Consider the following 20,506-nt stretch of genomic DNA (forward strand, 5'->3'; position numbering starts at 1 on the left):
CTAAGAGCCATTCCTGCTCTCTTGGCACAGAAGTTGCTCTGTTAATGCATTATTTTCCATCTTTCTCAAAACCACAATGTTTTTATGATGTTTGAAGCTTCTGCCACAACACATGACTTCCAATGGCACAGAAGGAAGGAGAAAGGGAAGTGTCTTGCCATCTTGTCAGCTGTCTAGGCCAACCTATTCCTAGGAGAGCTGGGGTGTATCTAACTCATAAATGACAGAATATGAGTCCTCAGCAAGCAAAAGACCCCCTGAGGTGGGATTTTTCTTTGCCTCTACTCAGAACAGCATCCAGGCTGCAACACAGAGATATCCTGTCCTACAGGATGTAATCCTTGCTGGAAAACTCATGGCCTGCTTTGGTCATCTGTTGACTAAAAACAGATAATCGAGAAAATTGAGATGATTGAATGATTAGGAGAGTATAGGATTGGTAGCATCTGACTGAAGGTCCTGAAAAAATAGTGTCTCAAATAACTGAAAAGCATGAGAGTGACATTTGTTGCAGACAGAAATTGCACAAGTCAGGCTTGTTCAGGAGAGCATCTCAACCACTGTGGGAATAGAGTTTTGGTGCAGAAGGCTGCCATTTCTATGTAAACTTCTTCCTTATAATGCCTTCATCTTTTATTCTTACAATTACATCTATTTTATTGAGCTCCATGTGGGCAGTTTATTTATTTATAACTGCTACAACATGTCTCTCTTGACTTCAGAGGGCTGGATTTTTTGGGGGTTTGAATATTCTCTGAAATATAGAAAATGACTACACTTTCTATCTGAATGTAGAAAGTGACTACATTGTTCTTTGTACAGCACTGCCTAAAAGTCAGCTGTATTTAACCATTGGGTCTGTCACAAAAAAAACAGAACCCCTATCTTTCTGTTCTTTCCAGAGAAAAATATAAGAAACTCAAAGACAGATAACAAGAGATAATTTCCTGTCCTTCACTTTGTCTTTTCTGATTCCCTTCTTGGTCTCTCAAATCACTAGAAATTAGCTTAATCCTGAATCATCTTGACTCCTGTCCCTTCTTCAAAATCATCCAGACAGCTTTAATACCCATATTAATGGCTCCTTAAGTTCTTCTTCATTGACTGTCTAGGTTAAAAAGTTCCATGATTCAACTGGCTATGAAAAATCATTCCTTTTCACAATTCTGCATTTTCTTTGTGTTGTCAGTCTGCTTGTCCTTGTATTAAGGAACTAGGAACTTCTATCTAGCTAAGTCATTCATTATTTTATGATCTTTTATCATATCTGCTCTAACTTGCCTTTCATGTCTTTTCTTGCTCATTTATTTCCCTTCAAAAGTTACACACCCAGTCTTTTCAGTCTCTGTTCATGTTCTATTATGCTTGCTACCAGGAAGAATGAGGTAGGGAAGTGATCACATCAGAATGACACATGCAAGTAAGTTGTGTAGCATCTCACCAAAATTCTTTTATTTCTTAGACCCACAGAATCTTTGCTAGATTCTTGATACTCATGGCTTGGTTGGCTAGCCTTACACCGTTATCTGTACTTTCCAAATAACTTCTGGTTATTTGTCAACCACTCTGGTTGGCTGCTGAAGCTTGAGTTCCTCTTTGCAAGTCATGGAAGGCCGGAGTTCTGCAATTTGCAGGATTTCTGTTTTACCATGTCCCCAGCTTTCATCTTACTTGCCATAGGATTTCATGCCTTGCCTTCCTTCTGCTCCTTCTGGTTCCTTCTGTATATGGCTCAGTGTTATCTTAAAGTTCAAATCTATTTTTACTTAAATGTTCACATTAACTATTCTCCGATTCCTTTTTACTTCCAGCCTTGTAAGAATTGGACAGATACTCTAAAGTGGTACATTTTGTAGCCAATGGAGAAAAAAGGGCTTAGACATTTAGTTTCAGGATGGCTTAGTCATTCAGGAAAGAGGATGTAGACAGGTGGGATGAATCTCTCTGTGGAAATCTCTTTCTCACCTGTGGGAGTAGAGATGAAACTAAGAAAGACCCAGACTAAATGCTGTGCCTGTTTTCCTTTCCTCTGGTCATCTTTGCCATTCTGTAGCAAAACTCTTTGAAAATGAGTTCACTATACTTTTTAATGCTCTGCCATTTAGTGGCATGGACTATTTCCTAAAACTGAATTGAGATAGATGATCCCTTTCTTGGGCTGATCTAACAAAAGAGAAGGCACCCTGCTTTTCACCATCTTCCATCCCTGAGTGTTCTTCTAACCCTCGCTGTTGCCACCTGGGTCTGTTGTTCCCCTCAATTCAGCTTACTTCCTTGGCAAAGGAGTAATCCAGGGAAAGAGCAGATAGGATTTCTGGCAGGTTTTAATGAGGCAAAGGAGCTCACAGAAGGCTGTGATGTGTCAGAGTGGGCCCAATGGGAGAGGGGAACAATAGTACAGCCAGGAGGGAAGGAGCAGGGGGAAGAGACAGGGAGCAAGATCTTCCCAATTTGGATAGTAGAATGCAGTTTTAGGCTTAGCTATCTTAGGTAACATAATCCACTGAGACCTCATTTAATTAATACTCTAAACCTAGTTCTGTCTGACCAAATAAAAAGTACTTAATTCTTCCTGTTATTATCGTATGCTAGATTTTCACTGCTTCTTTTATTTCCTCATTGAACAAATAATTCCTTCATCCAGGACAAGTGGGGATTTATAGCCCTCCTCATTCAGCTGCACTTCCACTCTGTATTAAATTGCTGATTTATCCTTCACCTGTTGGCACACAGATGTTTATTGCTTCCCCATAATAATGCACCTCCAGAAAAAAGCGGCTCAGGTTTGAATATTGCATTGTAGCAGAGCAGCACTACCAGGAGGGGTGAGCTGGAGAACATGGGGCTTAGCTGATCTTTTACATCTCTGATTTCTAAGCTTTTCATTTTTAAGTTTTGGTACCAGTCAAAAATTTTGAAGCTGTAACTTCAGTGAATATCTGAGTTTTGTTTCTGGAAGGCAGTAACAACTGTAAGAAGTGATACAGCTTCCTCAGCTATGCAGGCACTGCCTGCCTCAGCAAAGAGACCTCTCAGTCAGTAAGGATACCAGGAAGAGCTTTTTTTTCCTGTAGTGGATGGATGGTAGGAGACAATAAAGAAAAGAAAACCCTGTAAAAATCAGGGATTGTTGCTAAAAATAATGCATACATTCTCTGAAAGCAAACCTAGACCATCTAGAGTGCTAGGGTTGCAAGTGCTCAGAAATAGAACCTACTAAATCAGAGCAGTCTGCCAATCTGTAATAATGTATATAAACACACAGGAAAACCACACAGGAGCATGTATAAACAAGTTTCCTTGTCCCTGCCCTAGCTTTTATTGCGTTTAACTTCTCACCTCATTATTTTCTTTCCTCCTCTACCTTTCTTCTCTCACAGTTACCATCACAGCCCTGTTCAGGACAAACTTCCGCATGGATTTCCCCTTTGACCTGCAAGAGCTGCCAGCATTTGCTATAATAGGGTGAGTTCCTGGGAAACTGACACCTTGCTCTACAAAGGTTAGAATATGATCTGTGTTAGGAATTCTTCTGCCAAAAAGTTACAAACATCACTTTTAGTCACTTTTGTTGTGGCAAATAAGGCTTCTATTTGTTGGAATTCTTCCTTCAGAAATGGTGCCCATGTATCACAATTGCTAAGGAAAGAAAAATGGGTATTATTAAAGTGGTTTTTATATCCTTTCCATGTATCTTTTCCAGAAATTAAGCTTGGAGGTAAAAAAGAAAAAGAAAAAAAGTAAGTCTAACTTGGTCAAAATTCTGGAAATAAATTTACTGAATGGGCCTTTAACTGTTTTCATATTATCCCCAAATGAACTGATCCAACAAGTATGGCCATTTCACATGACAAAGATGGAACAAAAGGTTTAACCTGAAGTTTCCTTTTCACAAGCTCAGACTGATTATCCTTTTTGAGAGAGCTTGGTACACCTGACATGGTGACAAGGGTGATCAACAGTAATTAGATTCAATGAGAATAATTTGGTTAATTTGGAGGAAATGAAAGAATAAGCTTAAGAAAAATGAAAATTGGGAAATACTAGAGAAAAGATGAATTTGGAATTGCTGTGAGCAAAAATCTGTGGTTAGAGCTTGAGGGAGGCTCCGGGGAAATCAGAGCAGTAATGAAAGGAATATACTGTAGGAACAAACGCCTGTTCTTGTGTTGTGAACATATTCTCTTGCAAGACCTCCATCAAAGACCAGAAATACATCTGAGGTTTTCCAGCCTATTTTAGTAGGCTGTTCTCCTACTAATTTACTTGAATATGAAATCAAGTGGGGTTTTTTAAAGACATCAGCTATATTGAAAAATCTGTGAATACATAGGAGCTTTTGCTAGCAACATGTATTCACTTTGTTTTCCCCTTAAACAGACTTGCCTAATGAACTTGGAGGAATCTACTTGTTTAGATTGGCAAGGAAAAACATAATCCTTGTGGTTTTACAGCTGGTTGTTAGAATACAAAACTTCTTGTCCCTATGTTTTGGACAGAGTTGACAGAGCTGGCTTTTTTCAGCATTGCACATAGGCTAGGAAATAAATATATGACAAGTGCAAAATACTTTCAAATGCCTGGGTGTCCAGTGTGGTCTCTAAAATAAAAAACAACCCCAAAGGCTTGGATAGTCTTGGATAAAGTCCTGATACCAACTTGGAATGCTCCAAATTCTCTTAAGTCTCAAAGTTGAACATTCTTTCTACCCAACATATTTCTTCACTTTCAGGTGGGACAAGCACTATCAATGGGTAGATCTTGTTTTTCTGTGTCACAAAATGTTAATTTGCATAATCTGTACAGAAGGAGCACTTCCTGTTTATTGATAACATGATAGAGAGGAATGGAGAGACCTATATTTTAATATAAAATATTATAGAACAATTCAGTTGAATGTGCAGTCTTTAGGCTTATATTGCCTAAGGGACTGGTCTATTTTAAACACTGTTTTAATCAGTGCTGGCTTTAAATATTGAAGAGTAATTCATTGAACATGTTTGTCTGTGAAAAGATTTATATTTAGTTTAAATGTGTTTCTCTGCAATTTTTAAATGATAAAGCAGGATTATTTTCAACGTACAATGTTTTAAGTATACTAAATAATTCATTGAATGAGATTTGGCAAAAGCATGCATAACATATAACAAAGCAGAAGTCCATTCATTTTAGAAATTAATAGAATGAAAATATTAACTGTTTATCCTCAGTATTATGTGGATGATTGCTTGCCACCTAAAATAAAGCTTCCCCTTACCAATTCTAAATGCAGTCTTTTTTCACTCTTCCTTTTCTTTTCATGTTCAAGTATTAGGCCCTATTTATCCAAGTCTCATTAAGCTCCAGAGCCTAAGGATCACACCAATTCTTAGACGACTACACTTTTTTTCTTACTTTATTAAAATCAGGAGCATAAGCCTAAGTTATTAGGATCATAGAGATGATATATTTTGCTTTAGGCACAAGAGTTCCTATCACTATTAGTAATTGTTGTAGGTGTATAATTTTACTGAATCAGACTCAAAACTCCCCTCATTTTTACTATTTTCTGTTCCAACCTGATGTTTAAATTCTGACAATATTGCTCTTTGCCCCGTTGCTCTTCATGAGCCCCCACTGAGAACTGTCAGTCTCTTTTTATAAAGTATTTTATAGATTTTCCCCTGTTAGCAAGAGAGAATTGGTAAAATGGTAGTATGCATGACAAAGGTCCAAGATAACTTCTCCTCTTTCATCAGGGAGTCAATATCTTCAAATGAGCTCCTGCAGGAGTAACCCTCCAGCTGACATTCAAAAGACTTCACAAGCAGCTGAAGATTAAACCACTTAAACCCATTTTCTTGGTTGATGGTTTGTGTATTATCTGTTTTTTGGCATGATTTTGTTTCTTTTTCTCCGTTTTAGCATATGTTCTGGATTCCTTGGAGCCTTTTTTGTTTATCTCAATCGCCAAGTGGTCCTGGGCATCCGACGTCATAAAGCCCTGAGCCAATTTCTCACCAAATAGTGAGTACTTGTGAAGATACTCTCTTTAGTGACCAGATTCTTACACCCTACTGGTACTGGATAGTAGCAAATGCTTTCTGGAAGACAGCAGACCTATTTTATGTGTAAGATGAAAAATATGAGAAACTGCTCCTGTATGAGAGAAAGATCTCTGCAAACATCAAGAGAATTTTTCCTGCACTGGATTTTCCTTTTGCTCAGCCTCCATAGTTTCAAATAGCTTCTTGATTTGGAAGGGAGAGTCTGCAATATTTGTTAAGAGGATAAGGCAAACTATTAATTGGACAGAAAATATTTTTATTTAGAAAGTCAATGATCATGCTTTTTAAAATCATGCTATTTCTGGTTTGTTTGGGATTTTTAGGATCTGTGAAAAATTCAACATTATTTATATTTTAGGAAAATTAAACACAACTGAAATCTAACTATGTTTTTAAAATATGTAATTTCGTTTTTAATCAAAGTGTTGGCATAAATGTAAGGAATGTGCTCCATTCTTATCAAGCAAAAGCTGAAACTGATAGTAACCAAATGGTGTGGAATGCAGCATGGAAGAGAAATGAAAAAATGAAATAAAATTCTTGACAATAAAGTTTTTACAGGACACTTGAAGATACTGTTTTCCCCTCTCTAACAGAGTCCTAACCTCCAAAGTTCATAAATTGAACAAGATAAGAAATGGTGGCTAGCTGTAAATGTCTTCAGTCTCTTTACAGAAAACGATCTGATACTATGAGAATTTTTGAAGTTGAGAGGCATGGAGGACTTTATTTCTTTTCCACTCACAGGCCTGACCAGAAGAAAACCACTAAATAAACAGAAGTTCAAATTAACTTACTTTCTTACATGGAAGGAAAAATGTCTTTCCTCATCATGTAGCCTTACCCACAAACAGCTGCAGGGCTATCAAATCAAGTTAATACAGAAGTAGAGCAAAGCCTGAAAAGTGGGAATTACTTTTCACTGATTTCTCAAAATTTTTTAGGTCCTTAGACTGAATCAAATTAAAGGCTATATTTTGTCTTCCCAAATCTCAGCCAATGCTTCCTGTAGGAAACAGTAACTTGCCAAGGGACACATGACAGGATTAGTCCAGCACAGGGAAGCAGTTTAGGCTCATGTTGTCTCAGTGCTTGGGAAGTGTCACAGTGGAGCAGGGCATTAAACTGCTGCTAACAGCACTCCAAAACAATGGATACAAATACAGAGAGCTTCACAGAAATAGCATTCCTAGTCCTGAAGTGATGGTGCTGCAAGAACAGAATGTGAGGCCACATTGTAATAACTTTCTTCCTTTGCAGCCGACTGATATACCCTGCGGTTATAACCTTCTGTATAGCGTCTGTGACGTTTCCTCACGGATTTGGGCAGTTCATGGCGGGAGAGGTGAGACTGGAAACCCTATTATCAATTCTGTGCAGTTCTTTGGAACTTTATCTCCTTATCCTCTGCCCCAATAACCTTGTGTCAGGGAACAGGGAAGAACGATATGGGAGGAGTTTGGACTGAGGAGGCACTATATGATCTCTGCTACCTCTTTCATAGAAAACTTGAAAAGGTGCACTCTTCTAAGCAAATAATAAGAAAGATGTTACCCCATGTGTAAAAGTAATTATCCACTCCTCTAAGCAAATAATAAGGGAGATGTTACCCTGTGTGTAAAAGTAATTATCTCTTCACCTGTTGAGTAAAGTTCTGTCTCTCTTCCTGCAGATTAGAAATGTGAATTAAGTCTCACAGTCATGAATTCCTACAGTAAAAATCTCCTCCACTTCCTTGCAATAGAGATAAAATATTTACTCCATCTGATCTCATGACTCATACCTGTTTTTTTGCTGTTTAGTTGATGCCACGGGAAGCCATCAGCACTCTCTTTGATAACTATACCTGGATCAAACACTCTGGGGACACCCAGATCCTAGGGAAATCAGCTGCCTGGATCCATCCTAAAGTCAGCGTCTTTGTCACCATCCTGCTCTTCTTCCTCGTGAAGGTAGGAAGCCCAGCTCACCATAACCCTTCTCCACTCAGACTCAATGTCCTTTGAATGTCCTTCCCTTCTGTAAAGCAGTTTGTGAAACGCCAATGAGGAGCTCCTGGGTATTGAATGAAGCACTACAGCTGCAATGGATTCCTACATCTTCTGATGTGATGTTTGTCCACCTTGAATGACCAAAATTATTAGGGAATAGTTTCCTTAATATAGTGACCTTTTCTGCTCCCTAGGTCATTCTCCTCATGCATCCTGCTGAATGACCTTTGGTGTCCACTGTGGAGTAGCTGGTAGGGAAAACTAAATCAGGAAAGATTTCTCAATTTCCAACAGAATAAATACTTGAATAAAAAGCTCTCAGATAATTTATGTTTTATCTAAATGAGGTCTAAATACAGTCTATTTGATATTCCTGACTTCATATAGGAGACAAATAGGAATATGCAAGCACAATCTATAGCTGTGTGAGACTCAAGGATTTGTTAGCAGTCCATCAAAACTTGATGGAGAACTGCAGTTGGAAACAGTTTTGCTCACATCCCAGACAGCAACAGCAGATTAAAAATTCTGAGCTGACATCATCTGTGGAAGTTGCAACTGTTCAGCCTTGAAAGGATCAGCTGTGTAATTGGCATAGGACAGAGCAAAAAAAAAAAAAGACACTTGAAAGAAGGAAACATCATTCCAATGTTCAAAACAAAAGTAGCAAGAAGGAGGTTTTCCTAAGATGAAAGATAGATAGATAGATTGATAGATAGATAGATAGATAGATAGATAGATAGATTTAAAAATATCATAGAATAAGTGCTAATTCTTTTATTATTTACTTATTGCAAAGGGGAAGAAGAGCTGAGGCCACCTTGCAATGTCAGTTGAAAATTTCGGTAGATCAAGAACAGCTATCAATGACTGATTGACAGAATTGTTTCCACCTAAAGTAAAACACTCTATCAATTTCTGACAGGTAGTTAAGGGTTCTCCTTCTGTGATAATTCTTATTACAGTGTACCAAGCAGAAAAGGTCTTGTTTACTTGAAGAAAAGAGGAGAGGAGAAGAGGAGTGGACTACAGGGTGTCGGTCCTGAGTCCATCTGTTTGCCTTTGGAGGAGCTGTACCCTGAGTCACTAGATTCATTGGCATTGTCCTGCTAACTAAAGGCTTTCTCTACTCACTAGATAAGATGCTCTTGATTTTCTTCTGGATAAATTCAGCATTGGGATAGACCACATAAACAAGAAACTGCTATTATGACTCTGGGCAAAGGCCTGGCCTGATTCTCCACTGAAGTATAATCAGTTTTCAGCTGTATTTGGCCAGGTTTGGTACTGCAAAGACAGTGCTCAGTTAGCAGTACTACACCTCCACAGCCTTTTGGTCTCTGTAGCCAGGCTGGGCACAGAGTGGGGCAGCAGGAAATGCTACTGCTGCTCAGTAACAACTGTACCCTCTGCCTCTGTTCTAGTTCTGCATGGCTGTTATTGCCACCACGATGCCAATCCCCTGTGGAGGCTTCATGCCTGTTTTCGTATTAGGTGAGTTTCAATTTTGTTTTGCAGCACATTCATCTGACAGGGGGAGAGAATAGGAGAGACACTGCCTACACACCCAGCAGGGTTCATCTAGCATATGAGGAGTCATCACTTGCTGTCGATGACAACCTGATTAGCAGTCCATAGACCAGCCTTGGGGTCTGCTTTTGACATTTCCTCAACCCCCCAAAACCAAATGCCAAGTAGGTAATCCCCACCCTTTTCCATAAGGAAGGCCACACTTGGGGACACATGCTGAGCCACGGCCTTCTTATCTCTATGCCTCTTCACTTATATCCTATAATTAATAGTAGCTGCTCCTTTCACCCTTGAAAGCCAGCCAGAAGAGATAACCTCAAAACTAGTACCTGCAATGTAATCTAACTCCTTTCTTCTGATTGAAATGTGATAGCATAAAAAGTTTATTGACTTTTAACTGGTTTTAATTCCAATAACAACAAAAAAATCACAATAATGTGATGTTAATGTCTAGAAAGAGAGGCTACGTTAGACTGAGCTATACAAGCTCATGACGTTCAGCATTCAGTACCCATAACTCTCAAATGAAATAGGGTGCTCTAAGGACCTCTGAGTTCTGGCAGGCAGCAACTGAACATGAGGCAGTAACCATGCCCTTGCAGTGATGAAGGCTAACCAACATCAGGGCTGTATTAGGAAAAGACCTAGACAGCAATGCAAAGAAATTGTTTGTTTCTATGCATTCAGCATTTTGGATACAGTTCTGGAACACTGTGCTGTTTTGTGTCCACCAGTCCAAGAGATCCTTGCAGACTTGTAACCTGTCTGAACAAGACATGGGTACTACATCTCACTTTGAAATCAGCCCTTTTCTGTGCAGGGGTCAGAACAAGACCTCCTGAAGTCCCCTCCCACAAAAACTCTTCTGTGAGCTGGGATTCTAATGCTTAGACATCCACAGTATGAGAGTCTGAAGGGCCGTAACTGTGATCTGGACTGACATTGTACACAGCCTGAAAATATGCCCTCCAGCCTGGGAATCACAGCTACTGCTGTGCCTGGTGTACCCAAGTGAATGAATGAGGGGTCAACTGTATTTACCAATCTTAGTACCCTTTTTTCCTCTTTTAGTCTAACTTCTGTATTTTGTAACTGAGAACTACTCTTCAGTTACCAATGTCATTATAATGTAAGTTTAGGCTTCGTTTCTGTTAGAAAATACCCAAGTGCTTGCACAACACAGACTGGATGTTCCTTAAATGTTAACTCCATAACTGTCAGTGATATTTTTCAGGTGCTGCATTTGGACGTCTCATTGGGGAAATCATGGCATCGCTTTTTCCCAACGGGATCCTCTTTGACGACATTCTCTACCAAATCTTACCTGGAGGGTATGCTGTCATTGGTGAGCCTCCACACCTTCCTTTTTCCTCACCTGGTCCCACTGCTGTAATTTTCCTGGTTGACATGACATGCTGTTTCTATATGACAGTCTTCTTCTCTCCCTATTCCTTCTCCTACCTGGGAAAGGTGCAGCAGCTTTGACAGGAGCGGTGAGTCACACTGTCTCCACTGCTGTCATCTGCTTCGAGCTGACGGGTCAGATCTCTCACATCCTGCCCATGATGGTGGCTGTCATCCTTGCCAACATGGTGGCCCAGAGTTTGCAGCCCAGCCTCTACGATAGCATCATCCAGGTGAAGAAGTTGCCCTACCTGCCAGACCTGGGCTGGAATCACATAAGGTATAGTAGCAAAACAGGGAAGAAAATAAAGCAGGAGAGGTTAAGACCACAGGGGAATAAAAGGTTATGAAAAGGCTTCAGTACTACAAAGGAATTAAGAAGGCCTGCAGTAAGAAAAAAACAAGTGTTGGGGTAGAATTAGGTTTCATACACAAAAATGGAGAAAAGTCCTCTTCTTTTTTTCACTGAAAGCACAAGTTTGAATGACCTGCAATGTTACTGAATTTGTATTAATACTTCCAAGTTGCTTCATCTTAAAAATTTAAAATTCAGGAGTCTCATTTATCTAAATTCAGTGGGGTTTGGATATTTTTCCTCAGCAAATGAGCAAATGTTTGAAATACTTTATTTGGATATTTTGCTTGAAGCAAAACTCAGTTTTTCCTATAAACATCTTCCCCTCTCTAGTATATATCATACACATGGGTATGTATATAAAAACCATCTATACACACATGTTTGCATGTGTGTATGTTATGGGGAGGGGTAACGGAGTGAAATACAACTGTAATGGAAATCCAGTTAATCTGTATTTATCCTCTTGGAAAGTCCTCTGGTTACTCTCACAGAAGATATTTGGCAGCTGTATTTTGAGCACTTTTTTAAAAAGTAGTCATTTGGATATTTCTTTAGAGAATTTATGTGCTTGGCATTTTAATATGCTAACTCTTCCTCTTATTCACCCCAAATGCGCAGCAAATACAATATCTTTGTTGAGGATATTATGGTCCAAGATGTGAAATTTGTTTCCTCCAACTGTAAATACCGAGACTTGCAAGAGGTACTCCAAAGCACCACAGTGAAATCTTTGCCTTTGGTGGACTCACCAGGTAGGCAATGTGGAGAAACTGGTCCTTCCTGAAGACTGTCTCAGCTTGGAGAAACTAGCTTTCAAATTACATGGTGTGAAGCAGGCAGTGTGACCCACCACATTAAAAAAAAATCCTAAAAATCTCCCACTGTGGATGATGTATGGCAGATGGCTATTTCAGCTGGCCAGACAGGGAAGCTGGAGTGTGGGCAGTGAAGCAGATCCAGCACATAAGGGAGGTGTGTGGGAAGTCTCCAGACTGAACTGTGACAACAGGGCCCTCCTGGGATCCTGCATGAGCCAAGAGCATGTGTGGGGTGGCACAGCTCAGGACAGCAAGGTCCCTTCCCACAGCCCCACAGCCTAGGAGCCACCACAAGGCAGGTCAGTCACTCTGGTACAGCTCTAGATAGTACAAGCCTGAGCACCTAGAAGGGGCTGGAAGAAAGAAGGGGTGATGTGTGGAAGGGGAACTTCAAAACCTGGAGGTGGTTTAATGGCTTCCCTGCTCTGTGTTGCGCAGAGTCCATGATCCTGCTGGGGTCCGTGGAGCGGTCGGAGCTGCAGGCTCTCCTCCAGGCACACATCAGCCCAGAGCGGCGGCGGCTCCTCAACAGAGAGAGGCAGCAGAAGCTGAACGAGGCACCCTACGGTGGACCCTGGGCAAACCTGCCCAAGCTGAAGCACGAATCTTTTGCTTATGTCGATGAGGATGAGGATGCAGAGAAGGGAGAGGTGAGGGAGGGAAGTGGGCAGACTGCAACATAGAGACTGCTTGGAAGCAGTTAGGCATTTGGGGAGGCTGAGAAATAGAGGGCACAAGGTGGACTTTATTTTCTCTCCTTTCTGTAACAGCTGCCTCGGCCTCCAAGTCCCACTCCCAGTTACCCAGAGGAGCCAAATGGCCCAACAAGTCCTCTTAAACAAATGCCTGAGACCTTGGAGCCCCAGCAGCATCCAGGTATGGTAACTTCTGTCATGGCTCAACCACATCCTAGCCAGCTTGGGGAAGCTGTGTGTATCTGCCTGTGTGAGGGACTCGCTTCCCAGAGACTGAGGAGGAGCTTTCTCTGCTGTTCCTGAAGGACACTTTGCTAGTGCACCCCAACATCAGTGTCATGTACCGGGAGATACCTTCTTTTGTGATCGCTCAGGCAGCATGGAATAATTAGGCCCACTAAGGATGGACTCTCTCTGTCTCCCCACTCCATTCTTTGCAATAACACCTCCTTGGACATTTTCTGTAGAGTCTGCATAGAATGGTCCCATCTTTGGCTCCTTCACTACATGAGTGAATCTCCCTGGGGAAAGCAGCCTGAGAGCTAAACATGTTTTACACTAAGTTTTTGAGTAGCTTAGGCTGTTACTCAGCCATCTCCAAAACTGAAAGGCTCCTCCCTTGGACACGCATCTCTTTGATTCAGCTGCATCAATGTGATGGACAAACATTGATGTATTGTGCTCTTCTGTGTCACACCCCAGCTCTGTATTAGCTTTGCTTTTAAGACTGTACTCATAGCTCATTGCTGATTTATTTTTCATGTATATGTGATGCAGGATGGTGGGTTGTTTTTATCCTTTATGCATCCTGAAATATGCAAAGAGTGAGTAAGCACAGTGATGTAGCCCAGTCTTGAGAATGAGTACAGAGGATAGGGCTTTAGCTCATGCTTTTAGGCACCCAAGCATTACATGTACTAGAGCATATAGCACATTCTGGTTCATTAACACCCCTCATGTGTGACTAAACCTTTAAGGCATAGAAAAATCCACTTTATGCTTCTAGAGCAGGGAAGTGGTGGGGTAGCCATCCACCTATCCTACCAAAGCAGAAAAAGAACCACAAATGAAAACAAGGACAGTGTGTGAAACATTTTACATGAAACTAGAACTGGGTGACCCAGGAATGACAAAGGAAGTGGAACAGGAATGAATTCATGAGACCTTGCTTTTCTTTTTTTAGTTTGGCTCACAGCTATCACTGTTTCTGACCAAACTTCCTCCACAGCCTTGCTCACAACAGCACCAGGCCCTGTATCCTCCTCTTTGCTTACTCCTTGGCTGGGAGTATAATTCTGATCTTTTCTATTCCCATCATTCCACTTCTGGCAGAACGCATGGACTCCTCACCCCTTGGCACCTGTCACATCCAGTTTGTTGAAATGTTTTGTTGCATGGTAATATTCTTTCTGGAATGTCCCAGACACCATCTTACAAACTGAATGCCAGATTTTGACCAGCCCAGCTCTATCATGTCCCTCATAGCATTTCCCAGCCTGCCTTGGCTAAGAGGATGCATTAGGTGTGGGGCTTTGTATTTTTGTCTCTCACTTGTTCTTCTCTCTTATCCACGTGTTTGTTCTCATCCTTCAGGCAGTTTCAGGAGTCTGAGGAAACTGATCCAGCAGCTCTTGTGCCATTGCAGCCGTCCACAGGAAACAGAGAGCACCATCCAGGTTAGGGCTACACAGAGCCTGGTAGTACCCCAAAGAGGGAAGGGAATGCAATGGAACTAGAAACTTGAGACATTCAGCATTTGGCTAAGGCATGGACACAGATATGGTCCTGAACTCTGACAGCATCAGTGGGGAACTCCCTCCAAGGAGAAAGGGTGTGATTACTGTAAAGGAGTGTGCATCTTCCTAAAGAGTCGCCTGTGCTCAGGTCTCAGGCTACCATCATGATTGAGTTTGGACATCTTTTCTCTGTGAAAAAAAGAAGATATTTTGGCTAACATGCAATAAAATGCAGTTCTATTCCATTTGGCAAACAGTTTTGGACAGATGGAGAAAAATGAAAAAAAAAAAAGCTTTTGGCTCTTGCCATGTTAAACTTGCCCTTGGTTATCTGACACATCTGCACAGGGTTTGGGGATAACAGACAGAGCTTATGGGAGACCCATCCACTCCAGGACAGTGGTTGGACCCTATGTGGGATATCCTGAGAGCATCTAAATCAGTATTAGATGGCCATGTTTAGGCACCTGAATTGCTCCAGCAGAACTCCATGGTGAACTGTCATTGGCAAGGGAAGCACAGCAAGGGCAGAATACACCATATAATGGATGAGTATAAAGAAAATCTAAGCACTTGGAAAATCTAATACACCATTTGGAACAAAAAGGGGACCACATGGGGTGAGGAGGCTGTGCAGATTTTCCCTGTCTGTACTCTGTGAAACTGTGGGTTCTTTGGCTGTCCTGAAGAGTGTTTTCTCCTACAGGAGCCAGTGGAAGTCATTGAGACAATGACACCAGAAGAGGTAAGATGAGGTGCAGAAAAAGAGTGAGGTCATGTGAGTGCTCCTTGTACCCATTTCCTATCACTTGCAATACTCCAGGAACCTCAGTGACTGGCAGATAAAGCTATAGCCAAAGTAAATTTCTTCTTGGAGTGGCACAGTGGGCAAGTCTCACCCATAAGAGAAGAGATTGGCTAGATGTGCTGGTAAGACTCTGACTAATCTGATCTAGCTTTGAAGTCAGCCCTGCTGGAGCAGGGTTTTGGACTAGAGGCCTCCACAGGTGCCCCCTCATCTAAATCCTTCTGTTGGCCCATGTTGTTCCTTCATTTCTTACACAATGGATCAATTATCTTGCAACAACAAGGGGAAGATGTACTCAGAAAGGAAAGCTAAAGATGTTCACTCCCTCTTTAAGAAGGAAAAAACAAAGCCCCGTCTTCTCAGAAAATCTCTGAATTACCCTGTTTCCACAGGGACTTGACATCTGGCAAGAAAGGGACAGGAAACCTGAGGGGTGAGATATTACAGAAAAGATGAATGCTGTACATCGGAAGGAAGAAGCACTAACAGGAGGGGACTAGTTTGGGTACACAAGACAGCAATGCTGCAGGTAGCTGTAAGAGTGACTCCCCTTCTTTCCTGTGTCAGATAGATGCCTGGGAACAGGAGGAGCTGGACAAGAACGTGTGCTTTGACAGCTGCCGCGTAGATCCCTCCCCTTTCCAACTGGTGGAGAGAACCTCCCTGCACAAGGTGAGTGCAGATGTCTCCCTGAGGCATACATCACTTTTCTCCACTCATTCCAAGTGCAGTTTATGACTTATTTCTTCTCCTTGTCTTCACCTACAACTACTATAACCAGCCACTTTCACATCGAGCTACAAGAAGTGAGCTTGTTCCTGTAATCTTCTCTGTGTATCTCTAATCTCCTGCAAAATGAAAGCCTTTGTGATAAGAAGTCTGAGTCCATTTATTTAAAAAGCTTTTGGACAAAAATAATCTGCTACATTAACAGCAGCATTGTGTGCCTTGCTGCTGGGTCATTACACTGAGATTGACAATCTGCCCTGTCAGTGTGCAGCACTGGAATGAGCACTCCTGGATTTCTCAGGATGTTTCTCAGAGGGTTTCAGAAACTCTCTACTCAGGGTGCAGAGTCTGCCTGTGTCACAGGCTCTTCATGGAACTGAAGCACAAGGAAAGAGGAAGCTGGATCATGCAGCATCTAGAGTCAGCATAGGATGACTGGGGAGTAAAGCAATCATTGTATGTCAAGAGGAAGGTAGGACTGGGCTTTCACTCAGTGGAAAGGGAAAGCAGTCTACTGAAGCAGAAGTGCACAGTGCCTGCTTTTATCAATATTTAATGTGAATGGTTAGCATAGGCCTTGTACTAAATTAATTAATTACTGTTAAGATCTCAGCCTTGAGCAAAACAAGAATAGGCTAGCATATAGTTCAGATGAGTTTTCTGAAGGGGTAGGTGAAGTAATCTGAAATCCACTAGCATTTATCTTTGAGAAGATAGGATTACAAAAGAAATACACTTGAAGGCTGATCATGGGGAAAGTTTTGTACGTGTCATACAAAAGAGCAAGTGAGAAACTCTGAAATAACAGACAAATCAACTTAACTTGGACGCACCAAAAAACCCAAAAAACCAAAAAAAAACCCCAAAAAACACAAACAAAAAACTACCCAGGAATAAATATAAATAATCAAACTATGTGAAATATGCATAGTTAGAGCTAAATGTGAGACTACTGACAATGAAAAGAATACCACAATTTATCATGACCAAGCTATATTAACCAGGTTTTCTTTTCTTTGGTTTTCTTTTACTTTAGAGTAAAATGTCTTGTTCTTGAGAAATCAGATTTTTCCTAGTTTACACTTGAACATGACATTCAGTTTCTCATATGATGCTAAAAATAAAGGTCAAACACTAGCTATGACAGAATGATTTCATGGTAAAGGCCACAGGTAAAGTCCAGCTAGAGCTCAGCTTCAAGAACCTGGAGGTTGGGAATATACCAGAGATGAGGACTGAGAAAGTGGAAAGTTTTAGAAACTCAGATCTGTGAATAATAGTAAAATAATGGGGTATATTTAGGCTGAAGAAAAGAAGACAGATAGCAGTGTGATATCTGTCCTTTCAAGGAGACTTTGTAAGAGAAAGGGAATAACTTGTTCTCAGTGTTCTCACTGCACTGGATGAGCAGCAACAAGCTTAAGCTTTCACAGAAAATATTCTGGGACAGGAAAAAAGAAATCCTCCATTGATAAGGAAAGCACTGCAATAAATAACCTAAGCAGCTTTCGACTGTACATATTACTATACGGTAGTTCAGTTTCCAGCACCAAAAAGAAACAGGATCTTCACAGGTCTCCAAATGCACAGCAGGGGGTTGTATGTGAATCTCCACCAGCTGCAGGACTAGAATGACCTTGAGAATGTGCTCTCCATCATCAGCACAGTCCCAACTACACCTGCACAGCAGAAGGAGCAAAGAGCAGTATTTGGCAGATGCAAAAGGGCAAGAAGGGAAGATGTAATTTCTCACTGGGATAACTGCACAGTTTTCTGTCTTTGTGATTGCCATTTCTAAATCCTGAGTCCCAGCTCTAGCACCAAGTTCTGTGCTGCCCATTTCCAAAACCCCTGAGATGGTCTTTTGTGGTTTTTCTCCTAGACACACACACTGTTCTCACTGTTGGGCCTCAGCCATGCCTACGTAACCAGCATGGGGAAGCTGAGGGGAGTGCTGGCTTTGGAAGAGGTGAGTACACATCCTCTGCCATCCTCTTAAATAACGACAAGTGTCCTGTGGATCACTGCAGTAACTCACAGGTGCTGCAGGTTCCAGCTGGGAATATATATAACCGCAAGTGCTACATTTTCAGTCCGGTGTTGAATTCTGAGTCTGCTATTTGGAAGCCACGTAAAGGAATGGATGACTGCATTTCAGAGGAGGCAGCAGGTGCTGTTTACAGGGATGTTAACAGGTTCATCTTTTGCATGAGTGCAGGCTTAATAGCCACTCTTAACTGAGTGGCTATTACTGTTTCTGAAAGATGTGTGGAATTTGTTGTTTACCACGGAATTTTTCATGACATCACCAGTGTAAAATATTATCTCCACCGGCCCCAGAGGCAGAGCTGTGACTCTATTTGTGATCCCTTTACCCCAGGGAGTAGATGAACTTCTGCTGGGTAGGGCTGGGCCGGCCTCCCTTTCACGTTTTTTATTTCTGAAGTGTTTCTCTTTTTTCAGCTCCAGAAGGCAATAGAGGGTTCCACCCGCTCTGGGGTCCGTCTCCGACCTCCCCTTGCCAGTTTCCGTGACATCAGCCGGACTTCCATCACCGCCAAGGCCGGGCAGGGCGCGCAGGCGTGGGGCCGGGAGGACAACGGCCCAGTGGCAGCAGAGGAGGCAGCAAACCTGGGCACTGAGAGCCCTCTGCCCCCCTGCTCACACTCCCCCCAGCCCTCACACTCACAGGAAGAGGGGGAAGTCCCCAGCTCCGCTTATGCCACGGATACCGAGTTGGAAGAGATGGAGCTGACAGGGCGAGTTGCTGAAAACATCTCAGACATCCTCAAAGACATAAACTTACGTACCACTGACCTGGATGAAGATGATGATGAGGATGAGGATGTTCCCTTATAGCTGGTGTGAGGGTAGCAGTCCATCACACTCTTCAGTGAGCCAGTCTTCTTGTGTTTGCTCCTCCAGGAGAAGCTTTTGGATGTTCTTTGCAATCCCCACAGAGGAACGATTCAGCTGGGAGGAGGGACATCAGACTGACCCTTTCTTCTGATGCTTTCCCTCTGGGCAGGCTGTTGGGCTGCTGGACTATTGGGGCGTGTGCAGGTGTCAGATGTGGACTGAAGGAGCCTGAGTGCAGGCAGAGCACACTGTAACAGGACATGGATACTGCTGACACAGCCAGGATGCCCTGGGTCAATCTGCCATGTGGAAAGGGAAGGAGGATCAGCTTTCACTCACCACTGGTGCCATCCTTCCAGCCACACCAGGCCTGCATGCAGCAGTGTACCACAGCCAGACCTCCAGCCTAGAAGCATACTGCTGCTTCTGACCGCCACCCTGTCCATGCTGCAGCAGCTCCTTTTCACTGGCTCTTATCTTGCACCCCCCCAAACATTCCCATGTAGAACATTTTAATTCTTTCTCAATTTTTACTCTGGGATTTTCCTGGATGGGGATGCAGTTAGGAGCTTCTCCTCTGTCCTATAGCTGAGCCATGCCCTAAAAACAGATGGGAGGAAAGTATCTGGTGTGTGTCTCATGTCTTGAATTCAGCCAAGGCTTTAGAAAACACTGGAAGTTCCGGAAAAAAGCTTCTTTGTTTTCCCATCATCTCTGAAATTTTAAAACAGAATGGGAAAATCTTAAGTGAGGGCATCCTCAGTGCTGGGGGAAGAGGAGTAAAACAGCATGTATGTACCTATATTTCAAAAAACTGTTTGTCTCTCTGAATCACTGTTCACAATTTTCCACAGTTATAGTCTTAAAAAATAAGAACTCAAGAAAAAAAAAATAATTATGGGTGTTAGCAGGCTGCCAAGAAATACAGCAGAGGAAAGACAAATTTTCTACACTTTGAAAACAGGTTTCTTTCTGAAAACTCTTGCTCTCTTTTCCTGGTAATTCTACCCTGCCTACTTTCCACATATTTCTGCATACCTCAGATCTGAGAATTCCAGCTCTCACTTTTGCCAGCTTGTCTCTGTTGTGACTAACAGCAGAGACCTCAACCCTTGTCTGCAGCATCCCTCTCTATTCCAGTTCTAAATCTGGAGCAGATTTGCGTCTTGCAAAAAGACGTCTTGTCAGTTCGTGTCATGCATGCAAAACCTTGGCATCCAAAGGTAAGGTGCTGCTTTGTTTAATTCACTGCTCTTGTGAGGTTTTCTCAGTAAACAGGCAAAACCAAATTCTATGTATTCTGCACCTTCTTCTAACAGTCTACATAGTTTTCTACCATATTTTTGGTGTCTCATACCTCTTAGATACAGCCCCAAGCAGTCTATTAGATGTGTTTCCACGTATCAGCAACAGAGAAGAAATCCAGGCTCTGAAAATACGTTCTTGAGGGTAATCTCATTCCCCTGCCTGATATTAGTAAAGCATTATCTAACTTAGAGTGACCAGTTCTACTTTAATACATGCTTTTCCA

The 20,506-nt window shown here is 41.9% G+C and overlaps 1 protein-coding gene across 1 annotated transcript in view; it reads left to right on the forward strand.

The window, feature by feature from the left end:
- CLCN1 (chloride voltage-gated channel 1) overlaps positions 1-20,252 on the forward strand; it is a 57,059-nt gene extending 36,807 nt beyond the window's left edge. Inside the window, exons 9-23 of the mRNA XM_071433124.1 lie at positions 3,381-3,465; positions 5,905-6,006; positions 7,308-7,392; positions 7,850-7,999; positions 9,463-9,532; positions 10,803-10,913; positions 11,039-11,252; positions 11,949-12,082; positions 12,587-12,798; positions 12,919-13,024; positions 14,437-14,519; positions 15,286-15,324; positions 15,955-16,059; positions 17,999-18,085; positions 18,580-20,252. Of these exons, the coding sequence (XP_071289225.1) occupies positions 3,381-3,465; positions 5,905-6,006; positions 7,308-7,392; positions 7,850-7,999; positions 9,463-9,532; positions 10,803-10,913; positions 11,039-11,252; positions 11,949-12,082; positions 12,587-12,798; positions 12,919-13,024; positions 14,437-14,519; positions 15,286-15,324; positions 15,955-16,059; positions 17,999-18,085; positions 18,580-18,975 (1,979 nt within the window). The 3' untranslated portion in view covers positions 18,976-20,252. The remainder of the gene's footprint in view (positions 1-3,380; positions 3,466-5,904; positions 6,007-7,307; positions 7,393-7,849; positions 8,000-9,462; positions 9,533-10,802; positions 10,914-11,038; positions 11,253-11,948; positions 12,083-12,586; positions 12,799-12,918; positions 13,025-14,436; positions 14,520-15,285; positions 15,325-15,954; positions 16,060-17,998; positions 18,086-18,579) is intronic.
- Positions 20,253-20,506: the final 254 nt, after the last annotated feature.

Source organism: Agelaius tricolor, unplaced genomic scaffold (genome assembly GCF_023055355.1).
Source record: "Agelaius tricolor isolate 1412-34295 unplaced genomic scaffold, bAgeTri1.0.p SCAF_9, whole genome shotgun sequence".
Taxonomy (NCBI): Eukaryota; Metazoa; Chordata; class Aves; order Passeriformes; family Icteridae; genus Agelaius; species Agelaius tricolor.